This window comes from Chrysemys picta, chromosome 2, assembly GCF_011386835.1.
Source record: "Chrysemys picta bellii isolate R12L10 chromosome 2, ASM1138683v2, whole genome shotgun sequence".
NCBI lineage: Eukaryota > Metazoa > Chordata > Testudines > Emydidae > Chrysemys > Chrysemys picta.
The window spans coordinates 175,327,499-175,344,298 of record NC_088792.1 but is presented as its reverse complement, the minus strand read 5'-3'; the positions used below and the strand labels follow the sequence as shown (position 1 = coordinate 175,344,298).

At 40.9% G+C, this 16,800-nt stretch overlaps 1 protein-coding gene across 8 annotated transcripts in view; it reads right to left on the bottom strand.

The window, feature by feature from the left end:
* The window catches only part of RREB1 (ras responsive element binding protein 1), a 141,017-nt gene that overhangs the window by 59,769 nt on the left and 64,448 nt on the right, over positions 1-16,800 (bottom strand). For 3 of the 8 annotated variants that reach the window (XM_005305970.5, XM_065584924.1, XM_065584931.1), the window contains 4 exons: positions 14,090-14,203; positions 12,257-12,456; positions 7,639-7,728; positions 6,234-6,397 (listed from right to left, as the gene is read on the bottom strand). In XM_005305970.5, the coding sequence (XP_005306027.2) occupies positions 6,234-6,397; positions 7,639-7,728; positions 12,257-12,456; positions 14,090-14,203 (568 nt within the window). Of the gene's footprint in view, positions 1-6,233; positions 6,398-7,638; positions 7,729-12,256; positions 12,571-14,089; positions 14,204-16,800 lie in introns of all 8 variants that reach the window. The other 5 variants (XM_065584926.1, XM_065584929.1, XM_065584928.1 and 2 more) reach the window with 3 other exon arrangements.

Sequence of the window (16,800 nt, the reverse complement as noted above, 5' to 3'; positions counted from 1 at the left end):
CAAAAACCTAAAGTGTATGCACACCCACCCCCCCGTACCTGACGCATGTACCTATATTTTAAAAAAGTAAAGGAAGTATGGTTTATGCTCAGGGACAGTAAGTGGGTCTCATTCATTTTTTAACCAATGTTTTGTAAACCTCACAAACTGCACTCATTGACTAATGAAGAACTTATACACCCAAATTTTAAATGAAAGCTGCTTTCAAGCTCTCAAAACATTCAAACATACAAAAGTGGGGAGGAATGGATTCTGAAAAATATCTTACTCAGAAGGCAGAATTGTATCGTTCCCAACAACAAAAAACAGCAGCAGTTATGACATTGCACACTGACTTGATCCTTTTCAAGAAGTTTGGGGAAATTGCCACTGAAGAAAAAACAACATGGATGAAGTGCCTTCTTAACTCAAAGATTAAAAGAAAAAATGCTGTCTTTGACTAGAAGTCTTTGTAACAGTTTGCCACAGCAAAGCTCCTGCAATTCTGCTCTTCTACTTAAGTTTCAAGATTTTTTACATGTATGCACTGTATGGGAGAATTTTTTTGGTTGAAATACCTAGGTCATCCCACCATTCTTTTCAAAACATGTTACGGAATCTTTAACAGCCACCAGAGACTGTCAAGAAAGGAGCCAGTATGTATCGAACTTACCTTCTGACATTTACATTTTATTAAACCTTCAAGTTTTATGGAAAGTTCGTCTTTAACAGACAGAAAAATGCCATTTAAAATAGATGGGTACAGACCATCCTAGTCATAAAACTGGAAGAGGATCCAGGGCAGGATGACCTATTATCCAGAAGGAACTATTTTGGGGAAGCTCTGGGGATATTTTCAACTTCTACATTGAGTCCTTAACAAGTTTTGCTTCAGCAAAACTTGACCACAGAATTAAGTCAGGCAAGCAGTTTTAGACACCCCAAGTTCCCTTAATAAAAGATAGCACCACAAATACACTAGCAGAGCAACTCATTTGTTTTGTTTGTTTTTGAGGGTTGGGGAGCTGCAACTTTCAATTTCTTGTCAAAGCCAAGGCCCAGAGAGTTTCCCCAGGTTTTAATCTGCTAATTATTGGATACACCAACAACATACAGATACGGCAAAAGTGACAGCATGGATTAAAATACTCTCATAACGTTTATCTACTCCAACACTTACTTCAGACTCTTCTTCAGACAGGATTTGAGGTTCCTATGCTTTCAGCTCTACAGAAAGCCCTCTTACGCACGCACACACACACACACACACACACACACACACTTTCAGTGTAAATGTTGTAAAGCGTAAGCATATAACTCATTCACTGGGAATGAGAGAAAAAAAACCTCCTGCTCACCATCTTTCTAGCACAAGTATGTGTGGATCTGCATGCTCTAAATAGCAGTGGTCCTGTTAAGACAGCCTGCATTTTCAGGTTTATGTCTCAACCTTAATACGATTTTGAAAAATAGTTCTTTAGTTCTTTTCAAGAACAAGATTAATAACAAACTCCTCCATAGGGTTGTGTGTGTTTTGTAAGACATAAGAAATAAATGGATTCACTCTTTCCAGTGTTCCCCAGAAATAAATACATATTGGAATACGCAGCCTCCAACCTCTCCTCTCTCTCAAGGAATTCCACTCCCTGACAGACTCAGAGATCCCCCCCACTTCAACAACCCTTCTCCATTAAGTGCAGCAGTTCAGCAGGGTCAGTGCCCCATTCAGAGAAATAAAAGTAAAATAAATTAACTTCCCTTCAGTGTCTATGTGCCATTCACTGTTGTTCCTTGAACCGAACAGCTCTTCCAGACGAAGGCTCCATGTTGGGCACCTGGCCCAGTGCTTCAGGCTGTACAGTGCGCCTTCCAGTAGGGAGCTCCAAAGTAGCAGGACATTTTGAGCAGCCTGGTAGCCATGACAGAGACCTCTCAAAGATGCCCTCACTCACTCAGTCCAGAGGACAGTTACAGTTCCCCATTTAGAATGCTGACCAAAAGTCATCCAGTTCAGAAAATGAGGCCACGCTGTTCACCTCAGTTTCAGAAGAAGTGCTGAAACAGTGTTTTTTTTCTAAGCTTCTAGCACCGGCTCGGCTGTACTCGTGGAGAGAGGGCGTAAGGTCAAGGAGGATGACAGAGTTGGAACTTTAAGAAGTCAGAGGCTATGACTCATTCAGAAAAGAAATAGAAGATTTATTCTGAAGGTTGAGAAGGATAGCCTCTATACATCCAGCAAGAAATGTAAAAGAAGCTAGACTGCAGATGAGGGAGGCTAGGACAAGTTTGGAGTAAAGATTAGGACAAAAGCCAGACAACTATGAAAGTCAGATTAAAGGGCTAGGTATGAATTAATTTTACGGGGGGAAAAAAAAAAAAAAAAAACCCACTTTATATACACATGCAGCATTCACATTTCTTTCCTTTCAATGGCTTTTAGGTAAATACAGTATTAGGTGGCAAGACTCCAATGCAGGGCAAGGAGCATTCAAAGTTACCTTTCTTCTTCTACAGCAGGTCCACAAATCACTGATCTATTAAACATCACTAGCTCCCGGCTCTGTGTGATACCCCAGCATGATCTCTGCTCCTGCCATCACACCTATCATTGGAGTCTGCCAATAAGGGTATAAAAGTCTCGTCCCTCTCCACTTGGCACGTTTTTTTGTCATCTTTTAAATATTCTTATTTTTAGCACAAAATATTAAAAAGAAAACTAGAAAAACTGTGCAATCCTGGGGATTGGGGACTTGCCTTACCCTCCCCTCCTCCCCCCACCCCCCGACAGAGCACAGGTACAGGTGACGTCAAACTGCAGGTGCAGAGTGCCTGTAGGAGCTTCACACCAAGAGGGAGCTAGCAAGCCATAGCGCATCTTCGCTTGGCAAAGGTGACACAGAAGTAAGTTTGAAATGTAATGTGATGAAAAGCCTTTCCCCTCACTCATTTATGGCTTGTTGGACTCGATGCTACAGTTGTGTTTGAAATCCATATAAAAGAATTTTCTTTGGACCGCCTTTAACTAGAAGTACGTGGTTTTGACAGATGTACCCAATGCGCAAAATAAACCTTTTGATACTGCTTGCATTATAGTGCCATATAGTAATTTCTCTTCACATTTATCATCTGTCTGCTTGAACTTTAATGCAGTGGTTTGATTTTCTGAGGACTACTATCATAAAGCAGAACGTCTTTAAAACATCCAGGCTGCAATCCTGCCCTCTCTGAAATCAATAGCAAAACCCCCATTTACTTCAATAGGGGCAGGATTTCACCCTGCAGGTAGTCTAAGATCATCTTCTGCAATGACAGACTACGTCAGTCCAGTGTGAGACTTCTGCAACATTCACTGAGCTGCTGCAGTCTGAAATTGGGCAGTGAAATAAGAGCCTTCAAAAGGTTTGTTCGTTTTTAAGTTTAGTGTCTTAAACCTACACCCAGATATCGGACAATGGAAATGCTGTTTATAGGGCGTCTATTCCTGGTGGACCCATCTTAATGCTCTAAATAGCTGCTGCACTGCATGCTATTTGGCTTAAATGAAAAGCCTCACTAAAATTCAAAGCTTTGATATTGTTTTGATACATTTATTTCCTTTAGAGAAGTCATTTCTTAAGTCAACCATAGCCTGCATTCTGGCTGATCTGCCCTTCCTTGGGGATCAGATTTGCACATGACTTGTTCTGTTTAACACATGACCTCACAAAAGAATGACAAGAGATGCACCTACTGTGAATCACAGCAGTGAGATAAGCTTGCGGGCTGGGAATCTGAAGTACCATCTCACCCCTAGGGCAATCCCTGCTGCCCAGTAAGGAGGCACATTAAGAGAGCAGTGCTGGTAAGCAAGCACTTCTGCTGGCACTGTACCCATTCTATGGTTAGCTCAAGGATCATCAGGTCTGTCAATCACTTTTCATGGGCACTAAAACAAGTAACTACAGCATAAAATGAAAGATCACGTATTCCAATACTGTACGTTTATCAGTAACATGTTTCTGTCCCAGAACCTAATTTTCCCTGAATTTTTACCTTTTGGAAATTACTTGAGAGAAATTGCACCTAACTTTTAAATTAGCATTTTCCCATTCTGGCTGGCCAGGCAAGCTGTATCTTGAGACAGAGCATCTACTTGGAAATCAGAGACTTGAGGTCATTGGTGTGACCAGAACCAACTTCCTGTTCCCTGGAGAAAAATAATGAGACATGCTGAACATTAAAGCTAAAAAGATGGCAAACCCTGCACATTTGACCCCAGGTTTGGGAAATGGATATAAACAAAGCAGAGAACTCACCCTCCAATGCTGCCCGTCACAACATCTTAGACCCAAAACAAACAAGCCTGCCTTTGCCACTGCAGGGAGTACCGTGTCAGATACACAATATGTGAGAGACGTGTCAAAAGTCAACATACAGGAAAGTGTTAGTCTAGCAGAAAATGAAACCATCAACCTGAGAGCGTAAGAGAGAAGATGGTTCCTCTATTGGCATCACATTAGACAGAAGGAGAAAATCTAACCTTGCAAATATGCACACAGTTTTAAGTTTATGTGCCATGTGAGTGTGTCTAGTATTACACCAGGGGCCCAATTTTTATCCTGCATTTCATCAGCCAAATAAACATTTTAGGTGCCTTAATACCAACTGCATTGAAGTTTGAAAACTTAGTTCTTCCATGTTTAAATAGGAGACTTTCAGCAATGTGTTTACAACTCCACTATTCCAACCCCCAATAAACCCCTTGGAGCACAGAAACTAGCATCCAGGCAACTCTAACTACCAGCCAGCTACAATGGCTACCAGTTTCACTCAGCAGAGGCTAGTATCTCTCTCTTCAGACCCATCCCCTTCTAATCAGAAAATTATACAAATCACACAGATACAGATGCAAAAATACTGTCATTTTATAGTATCTTTTTAAACTGCATACACATCATGCAAAGAGGATAAAACAGCAAGAAAAATGTCAAAGAAATGTTGGCCAAGAATTCATCTATGCTCTACCTCTGCCTAACTGAAATCACTCCTTTAAAACCCAGCTTTTCATTGCCTACCAAAAAAAAAAAAAAAAGTTACTTAGGCTATGTCTTCGCTACGCACCTTTTAGCGACACAGCTGCAGTGTAGCCGTTGTTTGTTGGCTCTCCTGCTGACAAAAAAACTTCCACTCCCAACAAGCGGTGGTAGCTCCCGCTGACAAAGCACTGTTCACACCGGCGCTTTTTGTCGTTAAAACTTTTGTCATTCGGGGGGGGGGGGGGGGCGCGGGGGGTCATGCCTCTGAACGACAAATGTTTTGTCGTTCAGGTTCCAGTATAGACAAAGCCTCACACTCAAACCAAAGGAAAAAACAGACAAGAACATACTCCTGAACCCCACAAAGAACTAGCAAGATGTGCACCTGCTACCACTCTGGTCACTTCACTTATCATATCCCTTTCCCCTTTACCTGTCTTTCGTTGGGCGGCTTTGTAAATCGTTAGTTCTTTGACACAGGGAATTAATTTTCTTATGAATTTGGAAAGTGCTTAGAATATTTTAGGTGTTACAGCAATACAAATGAATGAAGTAATTGTGTGGGACAAAAATGTGTGTGTGATTAAGTGTTTTGCTTCCTCAGTCAACAACATGTATCATTATATATAAACTAAACTATAGTAACTTTTAATTTTGACAACCTGTTATAGACCTAGGAAATTCTTTGTAAAGAAGTAAGATGACTAGAGCATGCAAATATGTAAAAAAGGACAGGCCAAAGAAGAAGCCCCTTACTGAGAGTATTTAGATATTTAACTACCCAATCCACCCACAAATCACGCAGATGTCTATATGAAACCTCTTACATCTGCCAAACTGAAGCTGCAAAGTAAAGAGGCTGGTTGTTGCCCCTTTAAAATTTGAGCCCATATGTTATGCCATTTATATGACAATCTAACCTCTGTGGCACCTGAACAAAAAGAAAGTAGAACTTCCAGATATTATTTGTACCCATAGTTGATTGAGCTAAAAACCCATCCCCAATTCTTACATCATCCTAAAATCTAGCATTCTGGCAGTTCTGGGGGATTATTGTGACACAGAGCATATCATCACACACCTTCTTTGTTTCTCTCTCAGCAATAATGCACTATACATAATCCATACTTCCCTGCCCACGTAAAAGCCTTTTCCTTGCTTGACAGTCCTGCCAAGGAAACATAATGCCCCCACATTCCACAATCCTTTCCACGCTCCTGTGTCATGATCAGCACTCACCTGTGCATGTTCCCATTGGTGGTGAAGGATTGTCCACATACTGAACATTTATAAGGCCTTTCACCTGAGTGCACCAGCATGTGGCGATCAAGGGAGCTTGCTGAGCTCAGAGACTTTCCACAGATGCTGCAGGAATGGTCTGTCCCTCCAGTGTCAGTGTTATGCTAAAAGCAAGCAATGATTTTCATTGAATTCCTCCTATGTACTGCCCAGGAAATATCAGAGAACTGTAACAGCTAAAAAAGTAGTTGTGTTTTGGGTTTTTCTTTTTTTGTTTTTTTTAAAAGAGCTACTTAGCAGGGTACTCAACGTAAAGGTAAACCTTACATGCTTTTCTTTTCATTAACCCCTTCGCTGCCACAAAACCACACCAGGAATTTCTGGCTGATGTAGGCCTACTGTGTTGTGCAACATCCACTCTAGAGTGCAATGCAGGAGGGTGAAAAGGTATCCAGACACAAATGGTTAAGGGCAGAGTGGGGGGAGGAGAGGAGAGGTGTTGTTTAAACTTGAAAGATCATTTTAAAATATTTATGCATTTTTGTCATGAAAGTGTCAATTTACATTTGTTTAAAATGAGTAGGTGACAGAATTTAGAGCAATATTCTGCCATTGGATGGACACCAGATTTTTATGGCTATGTACGTGCCTTTTAGGGTAGAATCTGGCCCTTAGTTATTAACACCACATGAGGATCTTTACACAGACTAAAATCAGTGTGATATGTTGATGATGAGGCTAATTAAAACTATATGTTTTAGCATAAAAGGAAAAACTGAAATACACATTTATCCAGTGGACACCAGAAAGTGACCCACACCCTCAATGTTCAAAACAGATCTTTTTGTTCCTTATTATGAAAAAAAGACAAAAGCTCCTTTACAAAACTACCTACCAAAAAAAAATAAAAAAAGAGAGAGAGAAGCAAGAGGAGGACATTTAGCTCCACAAAAAAGGTGCTGTTTGCAAAGTCACTTCTTTGTCTAGCTTCCCAGAGTTGCTGCACTCTGCATAGGACAGAAGTGCTTCAATATCAACCTGAGCTCATAGGTCCTGTGTTCATGGTCCTTAATTTGCATGGGTGTTGAAGGTGACTATGGTGAAACAGACAATAAAAGCAGGACACGTCTTTCTAATGGAAACGTTGTTCTGAATCCTCAGATTACTTTAAACTTCCTGGAAGAGGAAACATTTCATTGCTTGGGAATAGGCTGGGGTAGAGGGGAAAGAACCCTACAACATTTTTGCATTCCAAAAATAAATTTAAATATGAAGGCACAAATATGTATGTGAAAAGTGGGTTTGGACAAGGAATGATTTTTGTTACTGAAAAATGGATCTCTCTCTCCAAGTCACTGTGCTCTCTTTAATATAAAAGAACGATTAAGATAAGTAGTCAGCATACCTGACGAATGTGCATAGTTAGCTGGTGCTGTGTAGTGCAAATCTTCTCACACAGAGGACAGGTATAGGAAGACTTCTCTTCTTTTGTTTCCTGTAACAACAACAAAAAAACAAGAAAAAAAAACACACAAACATAAAAGTAGAGAAACCCAAAAGCTATTGATGGGGATTGAAATCATACGCAAGAAACGTAAGAACATCTCTCAAAAAACAGAATAATAACTTGTATTTACACAATCATCATCCTGAAAGATCCCTAAGGGAAGCTTCAGAAACTTTATAATTGACAAATATGGGTCGCTTCACCCACCACAGACATGCAGCAGCTGTTTCACAGCTCACAGCAACTCTGCAACAGCAGTTTGGGACAGGAAGTGAAGGCAACCATTGTGACCAGCTGAAACTGCCAGAAGGAATTTAGGTGAGCAGAGCACAAGTACCCAAATTGGAAGTTGGCCAAGACGTGAGGGTTAACACCACTAATCTTCCAACAAGGACCAATGAGATCTTTAAACAAATCATAGGGGCCTACATTTTACATTTCATCCAAATGACGGTGCAGGAGCGCAGTGCCTTTAACAGAACACTGCTTTGCACAGGGAAGCGCTGCACCTACTGACTCACCAACACCACTTTTTAGAGCATCTTGGATTTTTCCTGGAAGTATCCCACCCACATGTGGGCCAGAGCCAACCTTTCTTAAGTTTGCAAGATCTGATGAAACTGTAGCCTTCAAGAGGTAATGATGCAGGAGTATATGCAACACAAACAAACACAATATACCTTATTCTCCTTTCACACTGGTGAGAACCAGAGTAACTATGGTCAAGCCAGAATAAGAACAGTGAGTAGAGAATCCAGCTTTATATTATGAAGTACGCCCTTGAGACATTGACTCCACCACCAAGCCAAAGATGCAATGGGACTCCAAGTGGAAATAAATTAATTTCACTTAGTTGGCCAGAACTGCTGTTAAGTGATGAAAGGCACATCACCGACAACCCTCCACAGAAGCACAGTGCATTGTTATTATCTGAGCCACCAACTAAAAAGCAAGAGTGTCTGAGACTGAAAACTGAACATGGTTCTTCTGCAGAACAGTGTAGCTCTCTACCGACCAGGAAGACCCAATGTTTGTTATTTAAACCCCTGGTATCTCAAGAATGCACAAAAATCATCAGTGTTGCGGCTGGTGAGTATCATGTTTATACTGAAAAGGTATGTTCTACTTGAACTTTCTTGCCTGCTATTTTAAGTATTCTTGGTGCAATAATGAAAAAAGATGAATAGCTCCTCCATCAGAGATACTGTGTATGTGTCCGTGTCCACCCATTTCCTCTTTCTAAAAAAGTTCACTGGAGATGTCAAATAAAAAACTTTCCAGAATGTATGACATACACATGAAGGGAGGTTGCCCATTCCACTGAAAAGTGGATGGCTAAAATCCCTTATGGTTATGTAGTAGAGAATTTAAAAGTGGATGATGCCAATCAGGTGCTCGGAAAATTATTCTGAAGTCCCATGCAATTGAATAAAGCAGTAACTGCTCTATAGTTTTTTTTTGGTTTGTGTTTGTCTGGGGTGATTTTTTATTTAGCAGGTGTGGGGGGGGGGAGACCATCCTATAGAGGGGAATATAATTTCCCTACTAAATTTTATAGAATTGTTCAAAAATAATGGTTATTTTCTATTAATCTCTAATAGGACTTTTCTGTATGGACAAATGGCCATTTTTCTGCATCTTTTTAGCCCAAACAAACAGAGTAAACAATAACACTGATCTCAAATCCCAAAAGCATGAGACTTGTGATCTAATTTGCAATGATTAGCCTTTTTTGCCTTCTCTCCTACACAAAGAAAAATCCTCACACTGTTTATAGATCTACTATACACAACTCTCTACAGCAGACTTCACTATAACATGGACCAACGCCTCATGTACTTGATGTTCACAAAACACAAGAAGGCAAAAACATTAGAAGGCAAGTGGGAAAAAAAAAAGTTTCTCTGAAATCTGTACATCCCCAAGAAAGCTGATCAAATCTGTGCAGTAGAACATATCACATATGGAATATATATGTAATTAAAATACACATATTCCCCTCCACAAATGCAACTTTATTGCACACCACCAGTTTGTGGAGTAATGTTCAGCTCCAGTTATACTGCAGCTCTGTTAAAGTTGGCTCAGGGCTGGGAGAACAAACACACAGTGCTGTGAGGAAAATCCCTGCAGCTGTGCTGACAGTTTAGATGGTGTTTAATCCCCAGAGATATCTGTGAAATTATCAGTCAACTTCTTTTTCCTTTTTAGCTAAGGATACAATTCTACATGATACAATTAATTGTTTCGAAGGCTGCTTTCTAGACTGCCTGCTCTTTGAATCAGCAAATTAACAAAAGATAGAGTAATTACTGGTTCACCTTGAAGCAAAGATCAGACACACATTATAGCTCAGCCAGAGTTGATTAGTATTGACTCTGGAGTTTATTATTAACTAAAACCCAAACTTTCTCCAGTGCTCACACAGTACACACTGCATACCATAATACAGGTCAACCAAATCAAGGGTGGCTAACCACGGAATTCTAGTGACTAACTCAATGCAGACAAAAAAGTTTAGCATCACTTCTGTAAAAGCAGCATCGCTGAAGAATTAAAAATGCAACACTAAGGGTATGTCTTCACTACCGGTAGCAACATTAAAGTGCTGCTGTGGCAGCGCTTTAACATGGCTGTGTAGTCCCGGCACCAGAGCTGGGAGAGAGCTCTCCCACTGCTGTAAAAAATCCACCCCCACGAGGGGAGTAGCTACCAGTGCTGGAAATGCGGCTCCTAGCGCTGGTGCACTGTCTACACTGGCACTTTACAGCACTGAAACTTGCATCGCTGGGGGGGAAGGGGTGTGTTTTTTCACACCCCTGAGCAAGAAAGTTGCAGCGCTGTAAAGTGGGAGTGTAGACAAGGCCTAAATATCTGAGTTGCTGCAGTTGTGCTGGTGACAGAGCACTTCCTGAACTGAAAGATAAAATTAGCAGCTCATTTGTTAACTACACTTGCTTAAATAAAGCAATTTGGCACTGCTCTTCTGCACCCAACTGCTGGCAAATCTCTTTAGGAGTTTCACATTAGGTAGATTTGTTTTCTTGTTTTTCTCCCTTCTTCTCTCTTAAAAGTGGCCTGAAGCCTCTTTGTAACATCTTTTCTTCAGGAGAAAATAAATGAAAAGTTATAATAGATGAGGATTAATGTGCATGTGTGTTTATGAGACTCTAGGCAGACCAGAGCCAAGATAAAGGCAGCATCATAAAAAGAACCATAGACTTGGGATAAGGATTCAGGAGAGACTGTTTCACTATAACCCCATGGAACATAGCAATGAGACATAGAAAACCAAATAAATTCTGTTACCCTTTTACTATACCTGGGGCATGGGATGGGGGCAATTCTGACCAGAATTTAGACTCCTATTTGCAATGCACTGAAACAATTCACCACTTTTAATGTGCTTTGCTGTAAGTAGAAATTTGCTGCATCCATCATGCATTGCTAGAGTCAGGCTACAAAACAGACTGATACAAGCTTAATATTGCCCTGAAATCCTGTCAATTCCATTTTTTCCAGTGAGACAAATATTTACTTCATTGGTGGTAACCTATCTCCACCGAAAAACAAATCAGCTATTTTATTAATTAATTAATTTATTTTTACACTGTAAGAATCCCTCTTAATCCTGTCACATTTACTCCTTGAGCGTCCCTTGATCTGATGCCCACAGAAATATCAGGTGGAATAAAGGTCAGCAACGCTAACAAACTCTCCTGAAGCCAAATCACGTGGTGTCCTAACAGCAGACAGCTGTTTAGTAGCCCTGCCACTGACACGAGTCTGAACAACACACTCCCACTTAATGTAACTTTGGACTGTGAACGAATGTTAGCAGGCAAATCTTTCATGCCAGCTGCCAGACAATATACTCCTATGTTCGCATTTATCTTTATGTCACCCTGACATATTTTTCTTTTCAATTAACATATTTTAGTTTAGAGGAAATAAAATCTAAGCCAAATCAGAAGCCATTTATCTGAAAGACTAGTTTGCAGGTTATTAATAAATTGCTACAGGAACATCACATAAGTAACACGGTTTTGACTGATATTCTCTTCGTGGTGGTATTGATACAGTACCGTCAACTGGTAAATGTGATAAACTTGATCACCGCCTACGCATTTGTATTGCGTTATGTAGTAAGTCTATGTATATGTTTAAAAAAAAAAAAGAAAGTAAAGAACAATGTGTACTAGTAGAGGGACAGACTAAGGGCCTGACTGAGCAAAGTACGTAAGCCAGGGTAATTCAGTGGGAATACTCACATGCTTAGAGTGAAGCATGTGTTTAAGTGCTTTGCTAGATCAGTGTGCAAATGACAAGAAGGTCTTTTCCAGCTCAGATTTCTATGCTTATTCTGTGAAAAAAGTCACAAACCACACATGGACTTGTGACGCATTTCAGCTAGTGCCACCATGTACTATTTGAAAAGCAAAAATGATAATGAAAATTAACTCCTTTTCCTCCACTGTGAACCTCTCTCACCCATTGCATGCTTTGAATTATATACCTGGTTCCTCCTGCCAATCCGATTTGGTGCAGGAGACTTCGATGGGGACTTGATGTTTTGAGAGTTCCCGCCATTTTCAGCGATCTTCCCCACACTCATTACTGCTGACATCATGGCATCAATGGACGACAAGTCTGTACCTTCCAAACTGTTTGGTAAAGTTGGTGTCTTGTAATTGGTTAAGCTTTTGAGCTGCTTCTCTGGAATTGTAAACAAAACAAGTTGCTGAGATTATCAGTTGGAGAGCTAATGGTGTGTTCAGCAGTATGCAGCTGATGGAAGAGACATGGTCCATGCCTCAAAGAATTCATAACCTGTGTGATCAGAAAAAGTAAAAAACAGTAGTTCATAACAGTTTGGGGTCCTTTATTAACAGGAAAGCTACGAAAGTTCTAGAAAACATAAGCCAAGTTGCGACTTTTTCTTTGAATGCTCTGGTCACATGAACTTGACCTTCAAACCCCCAGTACAGTACAGTAGAATCTCAGAGTTACAAATACCTCAGGAATGGAGGTTGTTCAGAACTCTGAACAAAACGTTATGGCTGCTCTTTCAGAAGTTTACAACTGAACACTGATATTAATACAGCTTTGAAACTTTACTATGCAGAACAAAAATGCTGCTTTTAACCATCTTAATTTAAACGAAACAAGCACAGAAACAGTTTCCTTACCTTGTCAAATCTTTTTTTTTTTTAAACTCTCCCCCCTTTTTTTAGTAGTTTATGTTTAACACAGTACTGTACTGTATTTGCTTTTTGTTGTTGCTGCTGCCTGAGTGTGTACTTCCGGTCCCAAATGAGGTGTGTGGTTGACCGGTGAGTTCATAACTCTAGTGTTTTTAACTCTGAGGTTCTACTGTAGAGAGTCAAAAAGAAGAACAGGAGTACTTGTGGCACCTTAGAGACTAACAAATTTATTAGATGCATCCGAAGAAGTGGGCTGTAGTCCACGAAAGCTTATGCTCTTCTTTTTGCGGATACAGACTAACGCGGCTGCTACTCTGAAACCTGTAGAGAGTCAGTAATTCTGGGTTTAAAATCAGACGTCGCTTAATTCTCTTGTCATAATACAGCATCTTGTTGGTGTCCTGTGTCCACAGTGAAAGACTGGAGCACTGTTCATGAGCAGTTGCACTTGCAAACACATTGCCATGGCGGTGAGTAGGTGTTTTGAGTAATGTTACATTAAAGGTATAAGAAGTGCAATGTAGAATACACATAGAATATTTATTCTACGTCACATGTAGGAAGGATGTTCTTGTTTCAGATACTGTACTTAAATAGTTGGGGCACTAGGTGTGTGGTGTTCCAATTTATGGACATACTACGTAAACATTAACATACTAGTAAGTCTTTCATATTCTGCTTTAGAAACATAAAAAGAGCATGCTTTAAAACCCCAGCAGATTCATCATTTAAGATGAGCAGCACAGAACCCAAGACTTAAAATCTGAATATATACAGGAAAAGCCACTATAAGAGATGACATGGGGGGGGGGGGGGGGGATGTATAACAAGGGACATGTACACTTGATCCTCTGTATAACATGTTTTGGGAAAAGAAGTACGGACATTATAAACAGGTGTTTTATGAGGATAAGTAATGCTGTGCCAAGTTACTGGGAGCCAAAAAAAGAGAGTCTTCATTTGTAAGCCTTCCGGTGGTGAGAGAGTGTTTGTGCTTCTGCTCAATATATATATATATATATATATATATATATATATATATATATATATATATATAAAAAAATGAACAGGGATGAAGAAAACTCTTAAAAATCTTGCTGATCCCTTAAATTAATGAAGAACATAATTCTAGTTAAATAAGTTACCTTCATTTTCCTCCTTTGACTGCTGAACAATGAGGTTTTCTTCTTGCTTGCTGCTCTCCCCACTTAGTGTATTAGGCTCAGCAGTGTCTAGATCCTCTATAGCACCCTCTAGTACTGTACGAAGAAAGGGGGAGAGGGGAGGTAAGAAGGAGTACATTAACTATGAGGTAGTTTTAACAGAGAAAGACTTCATCCCCCTAATTTATGTCCCAGATTCAACTTGCAAAAAAAGGAGATAGAGTACATCACTGACACTACTGACATCTGGCTGAGAAATTCAAGTGTATTCTGCAGCTAGAGAATTTCAGTAATTCAAGTTCATACATTCCGCACTTTCCTTTTAGAAAAATTACAATTTATTCTAACAGATGAATTCATGATGACCCTTTGCTTAATGCTAACAGTGGAAAAGATGACTGAAATTTCTGGGACCATTCAGCACATTTCTCATATCCACTGTCCCAGTTTATCAGTAATTACTGAAAATATACATAAGCTGGTAGAATTGCTGGTGGAATTTTTCCCCCTCCTCTTGCTCTTTTTTTTTTTTTGGAAGCCACACATGCACTTATCAAGCTATTGTCAGCAACTCTAACTCTGTGAGAAGGACACCTCTCTGGTTCAAATATGCCAGAATAGTTTTTTGAAGGCCTTTTTTGAGTGGCAGACATTCCAGGAACACAACAAAACATAACAAACACACAAAAAGTGATTCCTGGGGGAAGATTTTTTTTCAGCAAGTAACATTGCAAAATGCAATTACAGTTTTAACAGAGTTGCACCATGGTAACATTAAAGAAAAATAGTTGTTACTTCATTATTGAAACAAAGAATATCAGCCTTTGGAAGCTTTACCATCTCAGAATTCAAAATGGTGTCTGTCAGCAGGCCGTTAGCAGCATTACGTGCTTTTATTTCCCTATTACAGAGGCTACAAGGCTCAAATAGCAGCGAAAACAATAAGGATTATTTTTTTGTAAAAAGAATGAGCACATCTTACTGTAATTATCCCATTTACGGCATCATTGAGCTTACACAATATGTTTGCACTTATGTAGCACTTCTCAGTGGATCCCAAACCGCTTTGCAAACATTAATGAATTAATAAAACATCATAGTGATGTCCACTTTACAGGTAGAGACAGGGCCGTCCTTAGGATTTGTGGGGCCCTAGGCAGTATTATTAAACTGGTGCCCCAATGCTGGCGCATTTGGATCTGTGAATGCTGGTGCTCCTATACTGCCCCTATACTGGTGCCCCTATGCTGGTGCAACTGAAGCCCTTACACTGGCGCATTCGGCTCTGTGAATACGGCCCCTGCCTTCTGCCTAGTAAGGAGACTGCCGCGCGTGATGGATATGCGGGAGCCGACCCGTTCTGACCTGCTGTCCTAGTCATAGGCGTGGACTCCGTGGGTGGGTGCTCCGGGGCTGGAGCACACACAGAGAAAATGTAGTGGGTGCAGAGCACCCACCGGCTCCCCCCTCTGCCCTCTCCCCCCGTGCCTCTCGCTCGCCAGTGGTCCCGCACTTAACAACTCCTCCCCGTCCCGCCCAGCGCTTCTGGAGCACCGCAAACAGCTGATTTGCAGCGTTCAAGCTCTGGGAGGGAGGGGGAGTAGGTGAGGAAGAGGCGGGCTGGGGGTGGAGCAGGGGCAGGAAGAGACAGGGCGGTGGGGCATTGGGGAAAGGGGTGGAGTGGGGGCAGGACCTGGAGCAGAGGGGGGGTGTCAAGCACCCCCTGGCAAGATGAGAAGTCAGTGCCTATGGTCCCGGTGGTGCCCCAAATTTTCGGGTGCCCTACACAGCCATGGATGCCTAAGGACGGCCCTGGGTAGAGAAACAAAGGCATAGGGAGACAGAGGGCCCAATTCTTCCATGTTTACTCAGGCTGAATAGCTCCTTACACCACGCCTACCTTCACCTCAGTGGGAGGAAGGATGGCAGAATCAAGCTCTGAGGGACTACTCACTTGCTTAAGGGTTCCCCATGTGCTTAAGTACCTATCCTAAATCAGGACCTGAGTGACTTGACACACTGGGTTAGTAACAGAGTTTAGATTAAAAACTTAGGTGTCCTGATTCTAGTCCCGTGATCTACACACTAGACAATGCGGTCTGCTCCCTAAATTGGGCTTTTATAAACTGTCTGTTATACTCTCCTGACTGACACACTCTCTCCCAATTTTAATACCTTTCCACTCAGAAAGCACTGATTTTCCCTTCTGGTGTGGGCCTGATCCTGGGAGGGGCTGAGTATCTAAAATGGCCACTGAGTTCAGTAAGGGTTGCAGGTAGAGTGACCAGACAGCAAGTGTGAAAAATCGGGACAGGGGTGGGGGGGTAATAGGAGCCTATATAAGAAAAAGAACCAAAAATCGGGACTGTCCCTATAAAATCTGGACATCTGGTCACCCTAGTTGCAGGTGACCTGCACTTCAAGATCAGGCACTGCGTTTCTAGCAGAATTCCAATTAATTTCTTTGTTATCTTCCTCATTTTTGCACAGCTCTCAGATCAGGGTTTTTGTTAGCTGCAGTGTCAGTTTACTTTATTTTGGCCCATAAAAGTGATGGCTTTTTACTTTTTAAGTCTCAGCGATGAAGGGTTCATGCAGGAGTAGATTTATTTTAAAAACAACAACTACAAAAGTAAAAATCACAACATTTCCCTACTAGTTTAAAATTTTTGACATTGGCCCAAACTTAATCT